This window comes from Pempheris klunzingeri, chromosome 15 (genome assembly GCF_042242105.1).
Source record: "Pempheris klunzingeri isolate RE-2024b chromosome 15, fPemKlu1.hap1, whole genome shotgun sequence".
NCBI lineage: Eukaryota > Metazoa > Chordata > Actinopteri > Acropomatiformes > Pempheridae > Pempheris > Pempheris klunzingeri.
Window position 1 is genome coordinate 3,409,039 of NC_092026.1, and position 22,110 is coordinate 3,431,148.

A 22,110-nucleotide genomic window follows, 5' to 3' on the forward strand; every position below is an offset into this window, starting at 1 on the left:
GAGATACTCAGGTGTGAAGACATCAGTTTAAAGAAGCACTCAGTACCGAACAGAGGAGGAGAAACAGCTGAATCCCCGAACGAGATCATCGTCTCAGTCTGACCCTCCAGAATGAGGCTCCAGGTGTTTTTCTTGTGTCTGTCCTGCTTAACTCTGTCCAGCCTGAGCCAGGCCCAAGACCAAGCATCCCTCCACCGCTCCAATGACCACGCCGGGCGCTGCCACTACACCTTCTCCGTGGCCAGCCCAGAGGAGTCCAGCTGCCCCGGAGGCAGCACGAAACCAGAGATTGATGGAGTCCTGTCCCGACTCACTCTGCTGGAGGCTCTGGTCAGCCGCCTGATAGCAGGAGTGGACGGGGGCCAAGAGGGTCTCCAGGACGCTTACTCGCAGGTTACAGGGGAAAAAAACCAGCTGCAGCAGGACAAGGAGCGCCTGAACAGGCAGGTCCAGGAGCTGCAGAGGAGGCTGGACGAGCTGAGTCAGGAGGCGGAGAGCCTCAGACAAAAACCCTGCCAGCAGACTCACACCTCAGAGGGGAGTCAGCGTGACAGCAGACCTGCCAGCGGTACGTACTTCCATTAGGAAAACACACACAAATCAATACCTGAACTCTTTTCATTACAAGACTTGTGCACCAAAAACAGCACATTTTCTATCAACCACAAAAAAGTGTTGTGGCATTCACTAAGGTCTCTAATGGGGAAGACGATCGGAGCATCACTTTTTGGCAAATTCTGCTAATAAAAGCTGCTTTTCTGCATTATATCATTAATATTATTATTATTATTATTATTCCAAATGTCTTTGTGGTTGACTCACGCTATGAAAAGTCTCCAGGGGCCACAGGTCACGTTGCAGTGAGCTGTCCCAGGATGAGTAAGGGGAATGGAATTTACAACACAGACTCCTCTTTTACGGCTTCGTCACTCATGCATGTCTCTTTATGTGCGTGTGATCATTTTCAAGAGAGCAATAGCAGCGTTACAGCGGGAACCTGCTGTGCTCAGAGGCAAATAAATGGGACACTCAGACTTTGATGTTGTCTCTGTGCTGGGACTGACTGTGATTTATATGTCGGGTATCACTAGTGTATACATACATTTTTACCTTTTGTCACGTTCTACTCAGAATTCCTTCACAGTCTGTACTTCTGTATAATATTTTGCTTACTTACTTGCCGTCTTTCTCCGTCACTGTTTCTCCCAGACCCTGCATATGATTTTGGGGATGGTGCGTACCAGGAGATGAAGGCCGAGGTCACTGAGGTTCCAGCATCCCACCTTATTCCTGAAGGAAATCACAACTTCACAGGTAAAGTTTGAGTTCTACTGGTGTTGATGGAGGTGCTCAAATCAGCCTGGTGGGGGGGGAGTTGATGCAAATGAATACTTTGAAAAAACAAACACCAGCTTAACTTTTCCTCCAGGCTGTGGGGAGCTGCAGTCGGTGGGAGATCCTGAGTTGCACAGGAAGGCTGACAGTATCACAGGGAAGTATGGAGTGTGGCTGCAGGATCCCGAGCCTCTGGGCCCTCTTTACTCCAACAAGACGGTCTGGCGTATCGACACAGTGGGCAAAGATGTCCGTCAGCTCTTTGCTTATGAAGACATGGTTCAGTTCTCCCGAGGCTTCCCCATGAAGGTCCTGGTCCTGCCAGAGCCCGTGGAGAGCACAGGGGCAACCATGTACCGCGGCTCCCTCTACTACCAGCGAAAGCGCAGCCGTACCCTGATCCGCTACGACCTGGCCTCTGAGAGCCTGGCATCACGCCTGGACCTGCCTCACGCCGGCTTCCATGGCCAGCACCCGTACTCCTGGGGCGGCTACACTGACATCGACCTGGCAGCGGATGAACAGGGCCTGTGGGCAATCTACAGCACAAGCAAGGCAAAGGGTGCAATTGTGATTTCCCAGCTGGACCCCGAGAGCCTGGAGGTGAAGAAGAGCTGGGAGACCAACATCAGGAAGAACACAGTGGCCAATGCTTTCATGGTGTGCGGACGTCTGTACACGGTGGCCAGCTACACCGCAGCCAACACCACCGTCAACTACGTGTTCGACACGTCCACCGGCGTGGGGCGGTCTGTCGCCGTGCCCTTCAAGAACAAGTACCGTTACAACAGCATGGTGGACTACAACCACGCCCAGAGGAAGCTGTACGCTTGGGACAACTTCCACATGATCACCTATGACATCAGACTTGGCAGGGCCAGCTAAAGAGAGAGCTGCTGCTTACAGGACAGAAAACATATAATCATTCATCTTGTACTGAGAGCGTCTCTGATTTTGCATCATTAAAATCTATTTTTTCTATTACTATTGTAAATAAGATCTATAATGGCAACAGAAATGTATTCATAAAGCAGATTAATTAACTGTGATAGAGCCCCTGATGATCATTGCAAACATGGTTTAAAATTGAAATATGTTTGTTATCTGTCAACAAATGTTCATGTTATTTAAGTTCTCAATAAAAGACATTTAGAAAATGATACTTACCTGCACCGTACCATGATTAACGTAGTCCAGACGACAGGTATCTAATGCTGGAATGAGTTTAGACTTTTTTGTAAACACTTTCTCCTGATTTACCTGACGAATGACTTAACTGTGTCATAAAATATGCACATGCAAGTCCTAAAAAAAAAACTAGGCCGTGTTTTAAGTGTGTGTACGTTATCTTCTCTACGTGCTGTGAGGATCCTGTTGTGTGTTTTTATATGTATTAAATGTATTGAACATGTATGAAATGCTTGATTGGTGTGTTTCCACAGAAATAAAATAAATGTGTGACAGTTTGAACCAGAAGCGCTTCATTCCCAGGTCATTACAAGTGCAAATGACAAACCTGCATCATCATCACTGCCAATTAATCACCATGGTAACGACATCTGGCAGGCGGGAGGAAACAGCTGTTGTGCTGCAGGGTGAAAGGACCTCATCAAAGTAAAGATACCTATTGTGTGCAGTGATGAAGCTCCTCGTTGTCTGTTTGTGGTGGTTAGCCTGTGCTAACTTTAGGCTAAATTAGCATTTAAGATAGTTTTCTAGTTTATTTCAATTGTTACTGCTGGAGTTTGTATTTATTTAGGCTTGTATTTCTCTTTAACTGTACAAATGAGGACCCCTCACCTGCGTTGTGGCTGACAGATGGAGGAGATTTATGGATCAGTTGCTCTGTACCTGAAGGCCTCAGTATAAACACAGTTCCGGTCTCTGCACCCTGACCAAACACCCTATAGTGGTAACAAGCTCCTGAAGGAGCTGCTTCCCTGATGAAAAGCCCCCATGTTGCCATTGATAACCATATTCTAGTTATGCACTGCCCTCTGTGGACGGCTGTTAGCATCTGCATTATGCACACACACCTTTCTGCTTCAATCAGGCACCGGCCGGTGGACTTGTTTCACTCAGTTTGGAGGCAAAACCACAAAAAGAATCCCTTATTTCTGCAGCTGAGTTTTTGAAATTGCAACGGTATGTCAAAGATGGTGGCTGGCAACACAGATTAATAACACTGTAAGAGGAGATGGGATGTATTATAATGACAGTCAGGAGACTCTGCAGCAGCTGATGGAAACTTGGGTGGGTGTGAGCTGACTTCTCTCCCACAAGTGTTCGCACAATTACAGTTAACCCACAGTGGACTGTCTCAGCTCAAACCCAAAACCACATACCCCCTTCAGAAGATGTCGTTCCACCACATACTGAGATGAGATTCTCACCTCGCCAGGAAGCTCTGTGCCAGCCTGTGAGATACAAGTCTGTAAATGGTACACAGTTTACTTTAATTGGCTTTTTATTTTTTTAAAAGGCTCTAATTAAATACAGCTTTGGTTTTGGCAATGTTGGATTAAGTCCATGCATCACTACCGTTGTGCAAAGAAGCTGCATGTGCATCTTAATGGGGTGTCCTACAACCGCCAGTGACTACCCAAGTCATTCATTTCAATATTTTTAATTCATTATTTAAAAAAAAATTAAAGAGAACGCAAACAAATACACATAAAAACAGATACAGGTCAACAAAATAAAAGCTGAAACTTTGATGTAGTCCAATAATAAATAAAGTTCATATTTTGTAACAGCAGGGAATTTCTTAATCAAACACACTCATGCTACACGTTTTCCGCACACGTGGGCTGACACACACACACACACACACACACACACACACAGAGTTCCTCCAAACCTAATGTTTCCAGTCTGCCATCCAGAGTCCGCCACAGGCCCTGCTGAGTCTCTCTCTCAGTCGCATGAGCAGCAGGTCCTGCATGCAATCCCAGGTCACCCACAACCTTTCCACCAGACTGTATTGGCAGTAGCCCATAGCCAAGCCAAAGCCCACATCTGTCACATAGTGTCTGGCCAGCAGCAGCCGGGACAGGCTCACTAGAGCGGCCCAGCCCACCACCAGGACCCGCATGGAGGCTGTGTCCACCAGCTGGGCCAGGAGGAACCGGGCACACATGGCCGCCCGGGTGGCGTGGCCCGAGGGGAAGGAGTAGCGCTCCACGAAGAAGGTGGAGAGGATGTCAGAGCGGTTCTGAGCGGGAACACGACGTCTGACCACAGTCTTCACTAGTCTGACCAGCAGCAGGTCCAGCAGCAGAGCTGTGAGGGGGAACGAGAGAGATCTCATGAGAAGGTTACTCATTTGCCCTCAGAGCAGTTGCTTTTTAGAATAACTCCATGCATCACTTTCTAATGACACACCCTTTATAAATGGTTCACAGATAGTTCAAAGATTTATTTAAAGAGCAGCTAAAAGCCTTCAGCAGGAACGGGTTTAGGTGGAACAGTCTCCTTGGCTGGTGTCTCATCTTTTTATATCACACTTAGAAATGTTGGTAATCTTTTAATAAATGCTCCTGAGTTTATCAGCTTTGAAGAAGAGTTCTTTACCACGTGCCAACCCCAGAGCTGTTCTTATTAATGACGTATAACTGATATTCAAAGCTTTAGTAAATCATTTACCAACCATTACCAACATTACTCATATACAGGGAGTCTTATCTGAAGGTGACACCAAGAATCACAGTCATTGTTGAACTCTTTAAATGTGACTTTGGACACGAGAACCACAGCAAATATTGTCTTACTGTCTAAAAGCTGCTCTCTTATCAACAAGAAACATGAAATGTCTTTGACCTTATTAATTTCTCATTGTTCCGTGGTCTATAAGAGGAGGTATAATGGCCCCAGTATTTCCAAAACACAGTGCCATCCTATAGACTATTATGTACCAATATAGCTCTGGCATGTCACCACAGCCTATAGTACAATACTTAACAGCACAGGACTTGATCTCAAAGCTGTCAGTCAACAAACATAATCTACACATGCAAATAACGCATCGGCCATTTCGCGTTCATGTCTCTCAGTGGCCACAGGTGCCACCAGCTGCGGCTCAGAGGAGAAAAGTTTCCATGGCTCTCGCTCGGTCACGGGGCACACACACTCACACACACACACACACACACACACACACACACACACACACACACACACACACACACACACACACACACACACACACACACACACACACAGCCTCTACTAATGCATTATTTGCATCCCAGTTTATCAGTTTACGGACGAGGCTTTGGCCTGTTATATTGCGCTGTTTCCATTAACATTATTCAGCTCAGCAAAGCCACTCGTGACTACCAAAGGCCTCACTTTGGAGTTGGCACAGCTGTGCGTAATAACGCAGCGGAGTTAACCACTGTAGTGATAAATATAACGATGCGTAAAGACCGTGGATAGAAGGTGGATGTTAGTCTGTAATCTGTGTTTTATGTGTGTATCAGTCAGGAGAGTTGATTTAGCAAATAAAGACGTGTCTTTAACTGCTAAAATGTCCAAATACAAGGCGACTGAAATGCACATATGAAATAAATAAAAGGGTTATCTATTGATCACAGATGCCCAACTGAATTCAGCATACAATGAATGAATCATCCGCAGAAATCCAAACCAATATTGACATTTATGACCCAAATTGACACACTCTCTCTCACCCAGAGCCAGATTCAGCATGACCTCCTGCTCCGCCGCACTCTCTCCCCGGAGAAGAGTGTACACAGTGCCGATGAGCCACGGGATGACATGCCCAGAGAACTCCACCAGCCGCACCAAGGGCCGGATGCTGCCCCACGGTGACTCCTCACAGGCGCACACTCCGAGCCGCTTGGACAGCCACAGATCTATCGCTAGCAGAAAGCGGAGCGTTATGGTGAAGATGGGCTGGCTCAGACTGACGGAGATGTCTTCACTCTGCGCTCCGGGGGAAAAGTACGAGCAGCTGGAGCCCCGGCGGCGGACGTGGCACTCAGATGAAGCCCGATGTCCACACGCAACTCCACGGCAGCTGTTCCGTCTGGACGTTGGTGAGGACATTTTCATTTGAGGAAAAGTGTCCAAAGTTATGTCTCCTGCCCCTCTCTGTCGAGTAAACACTGGAATCCTGCTGCGCTCAGACGCAAAACATCCTGGAAAGTGGAGAGTGGCCAATTCAGAGCCGGACTGCTCTGGTCACGTGGCTGCATTAACTTTCTCTATAAACATTGAATTAAACGGAGTTTTAAATGTGTGACGCGGAGTAACTTCTCAAACTAACTGCTGCACTGCTTTTACCTGAGTTTTATGAGTACATGTCATAATAGATGACCGGATTGTCACCTCAATAAAATGTCTAATAATTTAATTTATGGGGAAAAAAGGTCGCACCTGTGCGTAAAATACTAGTTTGGAACAAAAACTCTCTCCAAACAAGAAACACACCATGTTATCAGCCTGAACGCGGTCTAATCTCACAGTGGCTGTGTGTTTGAACAGTGTTGTCCCCCCTTAGAGGGAAGTTTCCGCCTCCTCCTCCTCCTCATCATCATCATCTCTCTGCTGCAGCCGACCAGAGACAGGAACACCTTCACGGTCACACTGACGATGCCGGGACTGCTGCTCGGAGATGTGTTTCCTGACTTCGAGGCAGAGACCACTGTTGGCAAAATTAAACTCCACGAATATCTTGGTGATTCGTAAGTAGGATTGTGAATATGTTTTATTTTGTTTGGGGGTTATTGATTCGTAGGTTAAATGAGAATTCAGTTCACATGGGGAAGGTGGAGGCTGGAGGAGGAGGAGGAGGAGGAGGGGTGTGCATCCAGTTCCTGTTACTGCTGTTTGGCTTCTGCTTCAGACCTTTGACAGCATTATAGTTGGTATTTAAACCTTGAAACCTATAATGTGGCATTGTGGCCTACAAGTGCACTTATCTTTAAGAAATAATCTATAATGTGGTGGACACATGAATCTACTTCAGATGCAGGCCTCAGTAGGATGGTCAGCCTAAGATCCCTCCACCACGTCAGTGTCCTGACCTGAAAAACCTTTGTCCTGTCATCATTTCTCAAACATCTGAGTGACACTGCGGTCACATCCTGTCAGTTTGGTATCAGCTTCATCTTATTGTGCAACAACAGTAACCATAGTAATAGGAGATTACAGGCAGACTGAAACTTCAGGCTGCGTCTCCTCATTGCAGAAGCGCTGATCCTGACACAACACCGGACGTGGCCTCACTAATCTCTCTCTTTTCTCTCCAGATGGGGGGTCCTGTTCTCCCACCCCAGAGACTACACCCCTGTGTGCACCACAGAGCTGGGCCGGGTTGCCAGACTGAGCAGCGAGTTCAGTAAACGCGGCGTCCGAATGATCGCCCTCTCCCTCGACTCCCTGGAGGATCACCACGGCTGGACCACGGTGAGACTGTAGTCATGTGGGAGCTGGTGAAAGCTGAGCCCCCATGAGGAGGGGCTCTGAGCTCCCATACATCACCAACAATCATCATTTTAATCACAAATAATGGATTTTTCAGTGTAATGAGTATCAGGGTTAAGGACTGGACTACTTCTCTCATGAATGACAGCATGGCTTCACTTCACCATCAGGGATAGAATTGGTTTATACTTTATAATAACACCTCTGAAGTCCAGTGCACCAGCTGCAGCGTGTGTTTTGGGACACCACATCTGGGGAGACACACAGAGCTGATATCAGTTCTTGGTTCTGTAGCTGTTAAAAGGATGTTTTGACTTCCTGGTTGGTGCACTTGACTAGAATCAGTACACTACACATCTCGCCCAGTTCAGGGACAATCTTCATGCAAAATCTTGTTCTTCTTTCTGTTCTTTCACAGTTTATTCTATAACTCTACTGTGCGCGCTGCTCGACATGTGGTTCTATGATAAATATCACTTTTTAAAGATGTTTCTGTAGGACAGCAGAGCATCATCAGCGTAGCAGGCTTAGATGACTAACTGCGGCCCCGTGTCTCTGCCCCGACCAGGACATCCTGGCGTACAACTGTGAGGAGCCTGCATGCTGCTCGCTGCCCTTTCCCATCATAGCGGACTTCAAACGGGAGCTGGCAGTGGCCCTGGGCATGCTGGACCCCGATGAGAAGGACAAAGATGGCATGCCGCTCACTGCCCGCTGTGTAAGAATCCTCACAATCAAGACCTAATGGTCTCATTTTATAGGCAGCATGCAGATATGTGCTCCACTCTCAGGCTTCTAGAGAGAAGAGATCAACGCCGTCAGTCTGTGTGTGTCTGCAGGTGTTCATCATCGGCCCTGACAAGAGGCTGAAACTGTCCATCCTCTACCCAGCCACCACTGGACGCAACTTTGATGAGATTTTACGAGTGGTGGACTCCCTCCAGATCACAGCAGGGAGACGGGTGGCCACTCCCGCCGACTGGAAGGTGTGTAAAATGTCTGAAAGTAGCCGAACAAAGAGGGAACTCACCTGCCATCATGTAGAGTAACCTTGTTTCTGTGCTGATCTTCCTCCAGCCTGGAGACTGCGTCATGGTCCCTCCCAGCATGTCCGAGGAGGAGGCCGCATCTTTGTTCCCGCTCGGCGTCTACACCAAAGACCTGCCCTCTGGCAAGAAGTACCTGCGCTACACACCCCAGCCATAACCACGGGCAGAGGCGGCACTGATGCTCCCCCATGTCACACAGACTGGAACCCTCATCCAGCAGCTCTCCATCCTTTAGCGCCGCCTTTGTTTTTGTCCCTACCAGGTAGATAAACAAGCCAGCGGGCATCGCAGGTGTGACTCTGGCAAAACGGGTGGAATGAAAACCAAAGCCTTAAAGGAACATGAAGGACTTTTCTAACTGAGACATCTGGCAGCATGTACAGCTCCACAACAACTACTCTTCTTTTTCTGAGGTTGAGATGAGAATGAATATTTTTTTAATAGTTAATAATAAAGCAAAACATTTATTATAACAGCAGACTTAGTTCCTATTTTATACCGGTGATGTTGGTGGGGTTTAAATATTCTCATATTGTTTACTCATGCACCGAAATGCTAGAGGAAGTGTTTTTATGTGTGATCGACACAAAGAATGAGCTTGTGAGAGCAAATAATACTGTTGCACAGGTACTCAGGTTATATTGTTTAGTATTTGTGGAATTGTCTACTGTCACTGTAACTCTGCATTAGTTTTTCAAGGCCAAACTGATGAATTTTACTGGATCTGTACTCTAATGACCTGTGTGGGACAATAAAAATAATCTAACCATAATTTCTTTAGACTGAGGAATAATATCTAGCAAACAACCCCACCCCTATTGTAACTTAGTTCTGTTTGAAGGTGGCTGTTAACTCAGCTGTGCAGGATTTGGTGTTCCCCCCCTCGCCGGGTCGACAGCATCAGCGAAGAGCTTATCAACTTTGATCCTGGGAACTGCTGGCAACGCGCTCCTCTGTGTGACCAGCAGACAGGAGAATTTAAGGACAGCGGAGGCGTCGCAAAACAGGAAGTGGAAGATAAAACACAATGAGGACAGAACAAAAGGACACAATGTTTAAAAGTGAATGGGAGTGTCACTGCTGTGAGTGCGCACTAAATTATATATCAAAACACATTAGGGCGGAGTGACAGCGAAAGGCACAGCTCCATCATTTTTATTATTTAACAGGAATACATCTGAAGGGGACAGTACTCCATGGCATTTGACTTTCAGAGTAAAATCCAACTCCAAAAGCTTCCCTCCACAGATGTCATCTGCCAGGTGGTGTGAAATCCTACATGTGTGAAGTCTAAGTCATGGCCTCAGAGAGCCCAGTATCTATCCATCTCTTCTTTTTTCCAGTTTTGTCAGTTCCAGCTCGGCCGCCTCCCACCGGCCGTGTCATCTGTGGTTCATGAGGGCCTGGTACTCCCTCTGGTGGGCGAACAGTCGCAGGAACACCTTGTACTTTCTCTCATAGAAGCTGGCAGAGGGGATTAAATGAAATGCAGGAAATAATAATTACACCAGCCTGGTGCACAGTGTGGTGTAGTTCAGCTTTCATTGTCATAAAACATGCAGACTCGCACCACTAGCACTGACTCAGTAATATAAAATTTGGTTTCACCTTGAATTAACAGAATCATTTGACAGTATAATAGTTGTAACAGACCAGCAGCCATGACTTTTACCAAATATTACCAACAAAAAGAAAATCTCTTCGTCTAACCTCTGGAGCTCGAGGTCGGGCTGAACAACTTTCCCCACTTTAGCCATTTTCTCCATCGCCTCCTAGAAGATAAATCGCAAAGACAAATCTCTCTCAATAAATCATGTTATGCACATTCGGTGTCAGGCCTGCCGTGACCCAGTTATTGTATTAACACGAGCCAACTGCGGTGGTTGTGGTGTGACTGAGTTTATAACTAATGCAGTGCAGGGCCTCTCTGCTGTCTAAACCTACAAAATCCAGCCAGTTGACTGTGTGCAGCTCAGGGGATCAGACACAACAACTGCCTGCTGTGGTTATGGCTGAAAATGGGTTGACAGGTGCAGCCCAGTCCAAACAATAACGTCTTATTTTTAGTATATCTGGCTTAAAGGCTCTCTTGTGCTCTAGTACTGAGACACCAAGGGTCGATAGCTTGACCTAGACCTAGATTAATCATCCCTCTTTATGTCTTAAACACATTGTGCAAGCGGGCAGAGCCACGCACTTCGTACTTCACGTGTCGGCTCCACCCAGCAGATGGAGGCATTGAGTCAGTGATCAGAAGCTCAGAAGCTGGAGTTGCATTTAAGGTTTTTGAGGACAATTTGATTGGCCTGAAAAATAAGAAGATTGAATTGCACGTTTTGTTTTTTGTTTTTTTTTTTTAAAAAGGGGCACACCACCGATTTTACCCATGAAGCTCAGCTGACTCTTCATGAGGAGCACCACTCAGCTGCTGCTGTGGCCGTGGAGCGAGTTTTCTTGAGTTTAAAAAAACAAAACAAAAACATAATTGTTATGTCAGATTTGGTTTGTGTTACAGGCTGGAGGTGTGCGGTTTGAAGGCAGAGCTGTCGATGAAACGATGAGGACGACAGGATCCAGTATTTTTGAAGCTATACTCATATTTAAGACTTGATGTCGGGGAGTTTCAGCCTCTGCTAATCACTGCAGGGATCCTTTAACAGAAAAATTCAACATTATCCAGCACATTTTCATTTAATAAAAAAAGTTTGCTTCACTATCAGTACTGTTTTAACTTCTATTGACATTGAATCAGCAGCAGGGGCACGTTGGGCAATAGGTGCATCCCGTGAATACATGAGAACTCACTGAGAACACACGGATAGTCCAAAAAAGCCATTTCGTGCAAGAAAACGTTTGTGCCGAGGCCTCTGTAAACTCTATGACCTCAGTTTACATCCTGTTTGTGCCACTCCACCTGTATGGTGCTGTAGTCCTGCGATGCACATGCACCCAGGACTGCTGCTCCTATTAACACAGCCTCCATCTGGTCAGGCAGCACCACGGGCAGTCCTGAAAAGGACAATAATAATGGAATAAGTGGAACTGGCTAAAGCCTGCAGGGTAGGAGATGTTTAACCAAAGTTTTGTGTGGTTTGGTACAAATTTTAAAGAAACTACAGCCTGCGTTCGACCGTTACTCAATATTTTTGGGTGAAATGTATATTTCATACCTGTCGTGTTGGCGTGAATCTGCACATAAAGGGCGTTTTTGCTCAACCCGCCGCACAGGAAGAGGGTTCTGATGTCATGTCCTGCTTCTTTCATGGCCTCCAGAATATGAAGCGTACCGAGCTGCAACCAGAGAAGCACACACAGGGGGAATGAGGTTACAAGTAAACAAGAACAACTTCTGTTCCTACTTTAAGGTACTAGGATGTCAGAGGAAGTCATTCGAAACTTTGAAACATATAAAACACAGCGGACTCACGGCGAGGGCTTGTACAGTGGCCAAATAGAGCAGGGCCAAGTCGTCCAAGGTTTGGGAGAGCGGCAGTCCGATCACCTGCGAGACACTGAGTCGTTCAGACGAACATGTCGCAGTGTTGAATAAAAACAGTGGTACATTCAAGCTATCATTCACCAGATGACCTGTGATTTAGCTGAAAAAATATTCAGATAGCTGCTTCCTGGAATAAAAACTGACTGTGGTGCTTTGTGAAGTCAGCAACTACAACTAGCTGCTAGATAACTGTAGACATAATAAGACCTTTATTTGTCCCATACACACTAATACACAGTGTAATGTGCAGTGAAATGTTAAAGACTGAAACAATAATACAAATAAAGTATAAAAAAAAAGCATACAAAATGAAACAATAAGAGTAGAAACACAAGATATATACATACACAGAAGATAGAGATAAATAAATCAATCAATCAAACAGTCTAAACCTGTACAAATTATGTGTATTATGGATTTCTTTTGTTTAAAGAAAGAGTTTCCGGATTTTCGGAAAGGAGGCAATTAGCTTAGCTTAGCCTAGCTTAGCTTAGCGAGTGAAAACAGCTAGCCTAGCTCCTCCAAATTCTAAAAACTCTCCTGAATCTCACTGATTAACACGTTATCTCACTTGTTTAACTTGAACACACACAGAAATGTAAAAACTATGTGGATATAGCAAAGAATGGTTTCACTTTCGTCTTTACGCTACGCTAGGCTAATTGTCTCGCACCTCCAGCCTCATACTGAGGATGATATAGAATTAATTTGATTTCTATCCTTTTCTATTATTCTTTGCACGTTATAGATTACAGAAGATGTCAGAAGTCATAGGAGGGTGTGCAGTGTGAACGGGGCCACTCTTTGATCAATAACATTTGACCCCATAAGTCCCGTGAGGCCCTGACTCATGTTCCCTCACCATGCCCTTCAGGGTGGGGTCAGCCAGGGGCGACCTGTTCCCGTGGAAGTCCGGCCACACATGAAGGCCGGAGCCCAGCAGGTCAACGGCAGAGCGGGAGGTGGCCATTAGACTCAGGTGGCTGTTCAGGTAGCTGTAAACGTTCTCGCCAGTGAAGGGAACACTGAGGAGAAACAACATCAAAGTGAATGAAGAACCCACAACCCTCCCACACTTCTGACCTTCCCAAAGCTTACTGATCATCATCATCATCATCATACGTCAGCTGATCAGGGAGGACGGCTGTGCTCGAACATTTTTGGGAAGTGCAGGGCTAAATGTATGAGCTGACCTCTGGCGGGCCCGTTCCTGGAGCTGGGCGTAGGCGGCGTGGGCCTTCACCACGTGGTCGATCTGAGGGGGGAGAGCGTAACACAGTGTGGCACACAGCGATGACACAGATGACACAGATGGCGGCCTAAAGGCTTGTGAAGCTGCAACTGCTGATTAATTCCATCAGTGATTAATCTATCAGTTAATTTTGATCGCTGGTTGAGCATCACCTCTGTGAAATATATCCAAACGTGTCCTGTAGTTACTGGAATGGAGTGATGGTATAAAATAGCTTATTTTGTCAAACCAATATTTACAAATTACAACGATATGAAACAGAAAAAACAAAGTCATCACATTTGAGAAACAAGAAACTGTAAAATATTTGGTCTTTTCACCATATAAATGACTGTTTGAGTGTTTTGTTTTGTGCCAATAATTCTGAAAAAACTGTTAAGATCGTGTCACCACATTATTTATCTGCCTTGTGTCTGATGTTGCTGAATCATATTAACACCTGACTAATTTGTTTTACCCCAAACAAAAGTTTTGTAGTCATCTTTCTGAAAAAGACTTCCTGAGATGATTATAACACACACTACTCACAAAAAGTTAGGGATATTTGACTTTCAGGTGAAATATATGGAAAATGTAAAAAGTGAATGCTACAGTGATATTATATCATGAAAGTAGGGCATTTAAGTAGAAGCATGCAATGGTGATTTCTTCATTTTAAACAATGTATTTGAAGAAAATCTAACAACAGTGGTAGGTATACCACAACAAAACATTTTTCAGTGTCTCAATAAATTGGGACGTGGCCAAAGGACGTCCACTCCTCTCCTTTCTGTGACTCTTCCAGTCTCTGTATCACTGTTATAACCTCCTGATGACACTCTGTGACCCTCTAAGCTCAGTGAACACCTCCGTCTGAGGACTTCCTGTTTGAAGCCTCCAGTGTTGAGGTGCTGCTGATCAACTGTTAGGTGTCGTCTTGGTCTCATGATGTCAGAATGTGAACAGCAGGATGAGGAGGACTGTTTAAATACCAATTCTAACTGAAGCAGGAAATGTATTCTGCTTCCTGTTAGAGAACTTGTGCAGAAAGTACTGACACACTGAACAGTTGGACATGTGCATTCAAAGGTTTAGAGAAGGTCACATTAAGTTCACCTGGAAAGGTTAGAATGCATTTTAGGTTCATCCTGAAACTTCACCTGAAAGCTGAATATCCCTAACTTTTAGTGAGTAGTGTGTATGACAGCAGTATAGTTACTGAAAGTGAGACAGATGCCTCGATCACATCCGGGCGACTTTACACCTGGCTTATATACATGTTGGCTGCACTTGCACACAGTTTTCAGTGCGTGCGCTGCATGGTGCAGGGCAGTGACATCGTGTGTAAAGCTGACGGTGGACTGACCAGCCTCCCCGTGGCGCTCTGTCCGCCCTCGTTGAGCCACATGTCGGGCACCATGGCAGACAGGCAGGGCCCCCACACCCCTGGAACAAACAGAGGCTGCTCGCTGATCTGACGCACATGAGGGTGAGAAATATAGTTTTAGTTAGCCCTGTATAGATCACATTTACAATTTCATGAATGGGAAACATGATTCATTAGTTTACTTTTAATAGATTTTTGTACTCAGAAAGATGCGGAAACACTCAGTCATGTTTTCAGTACTAGACGTTTAGACTATTGTACTTCCCTCTTTACTGGATTAACTCAAAAGCCAATTCTTTCAGATCTCTAAGGTCCACCACCGTTCTTCCTTTAATTGTTCCTTATATATCCCATAAGGGCACCGAGGAGAGCGCCTTCTGTTCTCACTCACCTTTTATAATCTGGCTTTTAATTCTGAGGAATGTTACAGTTTTTAAGTTCAAGGATTCAAGGAACTTCATTGTCATACCTGCACACATTTACACACGTCACTATAAATATATAAAATAGAGTCCTATATAAAAAAGAAGTACTTAACCCTTTCATGCATGAATTCTGATGACCTCAGTCAGGAAGTGTTTTTATTCTTGTTTAGGCTGAAAAACAAGATTTGAACTTTATTTTTTCAACCCAATGGAAAGATATAAAGATATATTTACATGTCCAGTAGTTGAAATATAGCCACTGATGCATGATGTACAATTCAGTGGACATGTGATTAATCATAGTTTCCTCACAATATAAAATCAATACTTGGAAATTTAGCAATTGCATGGCTCTGTAGATGTTACTTGATGTCACCATGTTTTTCTTCTTTCTCAAGGGTTTCTTTTTATAGAAAGTTTGAACAGAAGGAAATGAGCAACTTGGTGTTTCTGGCTGTCTGTTTACCATCTTGGTTTCACTCTTCTGTTTTTTCACTTGCAGCGGCTTCCCGCTGGGCAGCGGTCAGTGTATGAGATGATGCAGTAGCTTCACTGTAGTGGCTGATGTGCAACTATGCCATCAAAACTCATGCATATACAAGAAAACAGCTTTTGAATAGCTGCACACTGTAGTGACCTCTATGCATGAAAGGGTTAAAAGAAGAGCAGTGTAAACATCTGAGAAAAACAAAATATAACAACTAACTAACATAATAAAACAGCAGCCCAATTTAGCTTAGCTAAATAAATAAATAGATCTGTAGTTCAAAGTTTGGTATAGACACTTACTATGAGGGAATCATCCCTGGTGTTTATGCTATTGACTCTTTTGTATTGGCTTTTAACATTTTACCGTATTATTGTTGTTATTTTGGCTGACATTGCATACTGCGTGTTAGGATTAGTGTGTTTCCATCAGCTCAGAGTGTCAGCACACACACACAGGATGTGAGGATATGATTAATTATAGGACGCCTTCTACGAGTCGTGCTGTGACATTCTCAGAAAAGCGTGCAAGTTCGCACCACATGCTTGTTTTTAAAAGCACGTGTGCACGTTTGCTCAACATGACTGAAATGTATGACAGGAAACGCTGGTGTTTATTTTAAGGGCATTTCTCACAGCAGGTGAAAGGCAGCTGGACAACACTCACCGCCATGTGACAGGTTGACGTCCCACAGATCATCGCCATGCGTGAGGTGATTGGCTGGTTCTCACAGGGCAAGTGAAAGCCTTTCACATCTGCACCTATCACACCTGGAAGGAGCAAAATCACTGTTTTCAATCCTATTTAATTCACATCAGACTGTGTGAACCTTTGCAGGTAAAAAAAAAGAAAGAAAGAAAGTTTAGAAAACTCCTGCTGGAGCTCGTCTGGGACGGATCACAATGATTTGCAGATGAAATGCTTTAAATCTCTTTGATGTGCTTTTCTGACCTTGACGTGGGATTCAGCGGGGACACTAACTGCTGGAATAATGTTTGTCAAGCTGGTTTGAGTTTAAGGTGGGAGGGTGAACTGTGAGCAGGGGTGGGGTGGGGGTGCACAGGGGGTGTACATCACTGTGACATGCATAGCCACCAAAAGTGCAGAGTGTTTTAACCTCTGGCTGTTACAACAATGTGTGATGGGCAGAGGTAACAGCCAGGGGTCAGAGGGCAGAGTTCATCAGCAGTTTATCTCTCAGAGCAAAACCAGATGAACCAGATGATTCTGAACCGGAGGAGAGGTGCAGTGCTGCCCTGGAGCTATCAAAGTGTTCAGATACAGAGTACAGCAGCGCTAACTGTGTCATCGTAGTTGCATCCTTACTACAACAGCCGGCTATGAGTGCCAAGGAAAACTGCGTGGATATTCATGTTCCCCTGAGGATGATTCTTGATTATTCTGGCACCATCGTCAGGCCAAACTTTTCTTTGTGCACAAGAAATGTAAAAATCTTCAGGCTTCTGGTAGCACAGTTTATATTTGTGCCAAAAGTTAACCAGGTAACTGTTTCTGAAGTTTGTTTAATGGATGATTCATCAAACAGGAGCTTCATCAAACAACCATCCTCCACCAGCTGAAGACATTAACATTAAACCGTCTGCCTCCCTTCACTCACTCATGACACATTTCATGTTTTGTGCTTAAAAAAAGAAACATTTTTACTTTTCCCAAAGCCATACAAAGTCACCCAATGCACTTTATAATAAATAGATATATTCGGCAGGAGAAGACAGGTTTAGGGTGCAATACCAAGGCCTCCAGCATGAGCATCAATCAGAGAAGCACCAACTGCAGTTCCTGGGTCCAAACCCAAGTCTGCTGCTGCCTCCCGGGTGAGGCCGTCTCCCAGCGGGCTGCCTGGAGGACACGTCACAGTGCCTGGAGGGCAGAGAGCAGCACGGCTTAGACGGCGTGAACGATGTGTTTAAAAAAACTCTCCGACTTTCTTAAATCTCAGAAGCTGGCTTGTTGATGTATTTTACCGATTTTGGAAAAATTGTTTTCCAGGAGATCCTCCAGTCCGATGCTGGTCCAAAAACTGGCATCCCATCCTTCGGGGGGGCAGTACGTCCATTTACACACCAGAGTACATAAAGACCTGTGGAACGTTGCAGAACAGTACTGAGACATCAGGCATCCACTTTATCTATTTATTCTGAATCAGATATTGTAGCTTATGAACAGTTTTTACGTATCATGGCGTCACAAATCTTGGCACGCTGTATATTTAGTGTATATATACACTGTGTACATTCATATCCACCTACCACCTGTATATAAAGCAACCTTTACATCATCATCCCATATTTATTCCAGCATCTTTGCACTCTTGTCTTCTCAAAAGTTAAAATGTTTACACTTGTGTTGTGTTCAGCTTTGCGTCCTTGTTTTTCTATATGTCTGTATATGTGCACACACACATTGTCCTGTAATGTATTCGGTAAAGCGTGGGGTCACATTAACAGTATCTAATGAAGGGATCACACACATGATAAAAGAACTAACCCTGGTGTAGAGGACAGCCTTAATCTTTGCTTTAAACAGACATTTGATACAAGGATAATGTGTCACACAGTCACAATGACCATCATTCAGCAAAGCTCACCGTGTCAAAGAGCCGGTTGCCTTCCAAGACAGGAAGTCTGGAAGGTCGAAGAAGTGAGCGGCTTTGTTCCAGCAGCTTTCTTTTAGATTCTGGTGAGAAGACAGCAGAGTTGCGTGCCGATGAGCCGCTGATCGTGTGCGTATTTACGGATCGTGATAACAAACAGCTTTCAGGGGCCGCGCTTTGAAGCGTCCACCTATCACAGACCTCCAGAGGAAACAAGGAGGGCTGGAAAAAAACAAGAGCAGGCGATACGGAGAGCGGTAATAAAAACATGCGGAGATCAGTGGTGACCTCGCTCACCTCTCACCTCTTTGAGCCAGAGCAGCTTAGGGGGTTGCATCTCTGGTGACATGATCCCTCCCACCCTGATCAGGACCCCGTGGCCGGTGTTTGTTATACGGGCCGCCTGCTCTTCAGCACGATGGTCCATCCACATCACCACGTTCCACGTTTGTCGGTCACCTGGGAGAGGGGGGGGGGCAGCTCTTAGTGAAAGCAGAATGTAAACAATATATACTAAATGGCTAATAAGTATCTGGGTCCTGACCCCTTGTTTAAGTGAAGAGAAAAATAATCCCAAGCATCTCCAGGGGTCCTGCTCTGTGGCCGACCCTGACCTCTGACCCCGCTGTGGAGGAAGGGATCAATAAAGGATCCCATTACATTAGACTACAAGGTTTCACGCCAGAGCACTGAGAAAAACCTCCTGAACGTTTGCAATCAGTATTTCCGTGGACATAAATGATGCTTTCTGGAGCACTAAAGAAAAAAAAAAGGAGTGATGTGTGAGGAACAAAAGGTTTCACTCACCGTCCTGACTGACTGGAACAGGCTGGAAACTTTGGTCCAACACCACCAGAGAGCAAGTGGCATCAAAGCCGATCCCTCGGACCTGACTCCTGTCCACAGCCTGAGTGACTCTCTGGAACACAGAGAATATGGATGGATGGATGTATATATATATATATATATTTAAAGACTAGTTTCAAGATTTGTGTTTGTTTTGATACACATATTTGTTTAGCAGTCAAATAAGCATATAATATATAATTACAAAAAAACAGGACTACACCACACTGCAGCCGAAACAACATATTCACATTTATATTAATCCATTTCAATATATTTGAAATAGTGACGTAAAGTAGAGAGATGGATGAAAGAGTCAAAGTAATTCTTAAATAGAAATAGAATAGAAATCATTTAAGGTGAACACACGTGGAGCATGAGGTGTGGGGTCTGTGGGGGGTCTCAGGCTGCACGACACCATTATTATTGTTACAGATTAACCTGCTGGATATTTAGTTTGGTCAATAAAACATTAGAGAACAGTGATCAGATGTCTTGATTGTCTGACAAATACTCCAAACCCCCAAAATATTCAATTTCTCATCACTAAAAAACCAAGAAAAAGCAGGAAGTTTGCACATTTGAGAACCTGGATCAATCAAATCATGAAAAAGGGCCTCCAATGATTAGTCGACTAGCCATCTAATCTGATCAATCGATCCGATGGGAGGTCTCCTACCCGGACAGCGGTGCAGCATCTGTCCCAGATCTCAGCCGAGGACTGGACATAGTGGTCAGACTGGGGCTCCCAGATGCTGATGGGCTCCTCTGCTGTGCTCCTCAGCAGCCCCCCCCTGGTCACCAGGGCGGCCCTCACACTGGCGGTGCCCACGTCCACCCCCACATAGTAGACCTCTGCCATGAGGACCAGAGCTGGGGGTGAGGGAGGGAGGGAGGGAGAGAGAGGGAGATGATTAACCAGGTCAGAGTGCCAGTCCACATGTACTGAACTGTTAGGTAAACACAGGTGTGCACGCATGTGAATAGTAGGTTCGCTTTTAATTGTTCCAGTTTAACTCTGAGCTGAGAGACGCGACAGTGCAGCAGAGCAGCGGAGGGTTTCCACGCGGAATAGCCCTTTAAATGCAGACAACAGCCGCTATGAAACACGGAGGAGCTCTGGTACCTCAGCTGGGACAACACGTCGGGTCTTACCTGCAGGTCTAAACCGTGTCTGAGCACAGAAACATCCCCTCAGAGGGAAGTTTGGGATCTTCGCACTTTGAGCTGCAGACTGTGGCTGCGACGGAACGCGGAAGGGGCCAAAAAGGGCGAAGTCGTTTTTTTTTTTCTTTCTTCTTCTTCTTCTTCTTCTAAGCCGTTTGAGGTCTGAAGCAGGACAGTGAATGAATTATTTTAGACTCTCTCTCTCTCTCCTTCTTTGTTTAGAAGACTAATAATCTCTGCTTACATCTTCATAGACAGAATACAGCAGTGGACGGTGCAGGAGGTGGGAACTTTCATTACTAATAATCAATAATGAGCTCATCATATGTGATAAACTGGCTGTATTGATATGTAGACTAACCTGCTGTAGCCTGTGTGAAATGAATTATAAGAAGTTAAATTTGAATTAATTAATCTGCTGTACTTGCACCCCTCCTTAAAGATATAAAAACAATCATTATTATTACTGCAGTCTATTTTTTAATCATTATTATTGTGTATTTAATTTATTAGGCCTACACTTGAATAACAATTTAATGTGTCCCAGTTTGCCTGTAATGCCTGGATGTCATTTCTTTTTTCTACTATATAGTAAAGTAGAGCTCTTAAGCCATTTGGTATAGCATCATATGATTTAACATGACACCGAAGGTAATTAGAAGAAAGTTTTATCAACACTAAGTCACTTTCTGCATCACTTGAACTTTGTTATTCTGGTTTATATTTTTCTCTCTGTGATTCATATTACTAAATAAATCTGTGTTCATCTTATTACCTCAAACTCAAAGCCACAGTTGGACACCAGGATCATCCTTCGTGATATTTAAAGGCTGATTCAAGCATTTTTATATTTATAATTTAGGATTTTTTTTTTTAGATTCCATATCCTGAACTTTGACTGTTTCTATGACTACAAAATCTACATCCCTGTTTTGAGTGTTTGACCGAAGCCCCCATGTGTTTCCTGCTGTGAGCACTGGGGAGCACTAATAAACGGGGGCCCAACATTTGATTTGTCCCTGTTACCCCCACCTCTCCAAGAAAACAAGCTAGTTTAGGATAATGTGCCGTGCAAGCTGGGATTTCAGGCCTCCTTATAGATTACACACTACAGATTGTGGGTTGTGTATAAATGACACAATCGCACGGTCTTTTGCAAGATTTCAGAACATTTTAGGACACTAGAAGTCTGTTGTTATTATTATAATTATCTTTTTTTTAACGATTCAGCCAACAAGCCTGTTCTTCCGGTAGGCATTTTGACCTCACCATTAGAAGTACAGGTGTAGCTAATAACATTAATGACGACTCTTTAACTGTCATTTTAACTGTGCGTGCACAATGCAAGGGCTCCAGAACTGGCAGAACTAAACAACGTACACTTTTCCTGCTTTGACCTGTCAAAATATCGTCCAGACAGTGGAGGTGAGCTACTGACCACTCATACTCTGTGTGAGCTGCAAAAATAAGGACGTCACTCAGTGTAATGGATAGTAATCTGTGACGGCAGTGGCTGCAGAGGGGGAAAAAGAAAAGGCAGAGACAATAACCTGCCATCAAAAACATTTCACACGTCAAACTTTCTTGCGTTTGTCTCTCCACTCTGTTGTGGTTCTTTTC

The 22,110-nt window shown here is 44.7% G+C and overlaps 4 protein-coding genes across 4 annotated transcripts; 2 read left to right on the forward strand and 2 right to left on the reverse strand.

Moving 5' to 3' along the window:
• Positions 1-2,789, forward strand: LOC139214497 (myocilin-like). The gene is made up of 3 exons (XM_070845368.1): positions 1-568; positions 1,210-1,314; positions 1,430-2,789. The coding sequence occupies exons 1-3, from the start codon at positions 112-114 to the stop codon at positions 2,218-2,220; spliced, it is 1,353 nt and encodes a 450-aa protein (XP_070701469.1). The 5' UTR covers positions 1-111; the 3' UTR covers positions 2,221-2,789.
• A 1,254-nt stretch (positions 2,790-4,043) lies between these two features.
• Positions 4,044-6,405, reverse strand: LOC139214794 (polyisoprenoid diphosphate/phosphate phosphohydrolase PLPP6-like). Its single transcript, XM_070845719.1, has 2 exons — positions 6,027-6,405; positions 4,044-4,617 (listed from the first exon to the last, which is right to left on the reverse strand). The coding sequence occupies exons 1-2, from the start codon at positions 6,403-6,405 to the stop codon at positions 4,196-4,198; spliced, it is 801 nt and encodes a 266-aa protein (XP_070701820.1). The 3' UTR covers positions 4,044-4,195.
• A 541-nt stretch (positions 6,406-6,946) lies between these two features.
• Positions 6,947-9,576, forward strand: LOC139214445 (peroxiredoxin-6-like). Its single transcript, XM_070845305.1, has 5 exons — positions 6,947-7,043; positions 7,611-7,767; positions 8,354-8,503; positions 8,625-8,771; positions 8,863-9,576. Exons 1-5 carry the CDS (start codon positions 6,952-6,954, stop codon positions 8,989-8,991), a joined length of 675 nt encoding a protein of 224 aa, XP_070701406.1. The 5' UTR covers positions 6,947-6,951; the 3' UTR covers positions 8,992-9,576.
• A 397-nt stretch (positions 9,577-9,973) lies between these two features.
• Positions 9,974-20,535, reverse strand: fggy (FGGY carbohydrate kinase domain containing). The gene is made up of 16 exons (XM_070845082.1): positions 20,479-20,535; positions 20,003-20,196; positions 19,285-19,396; positions 18,782-18,936; positions 18,472-18,560; positions 17,849-17,964; positions 17,616-17,744; positions 16,530-16,633; positions 14,931-15,038; positions 13,527-13,588; positions 13,196-13,358; positions 12,262-12,336; positions 12,005-12,125; positions 11,749-11,843; positions 10,545-10,606; positions 9,974-10,298 (listed from the first exon to the last, which is right to left on the reverse strand). Exons 2-16 carry the CDS (start codon positions 20,183-20,185, stop codon positions 10,217-10,219), a joined length of 1,656 nt encoding a protein of 551 aa, XP_070701183.1. The 5' UTR covers positions 20,186-20,196; positions 20,479-20,535; the 3' UTR covers positions 9,974-10,216.
• Between the last annotated feature and the right edge of the window lie 1,575 nt (positions 20,536-22,110).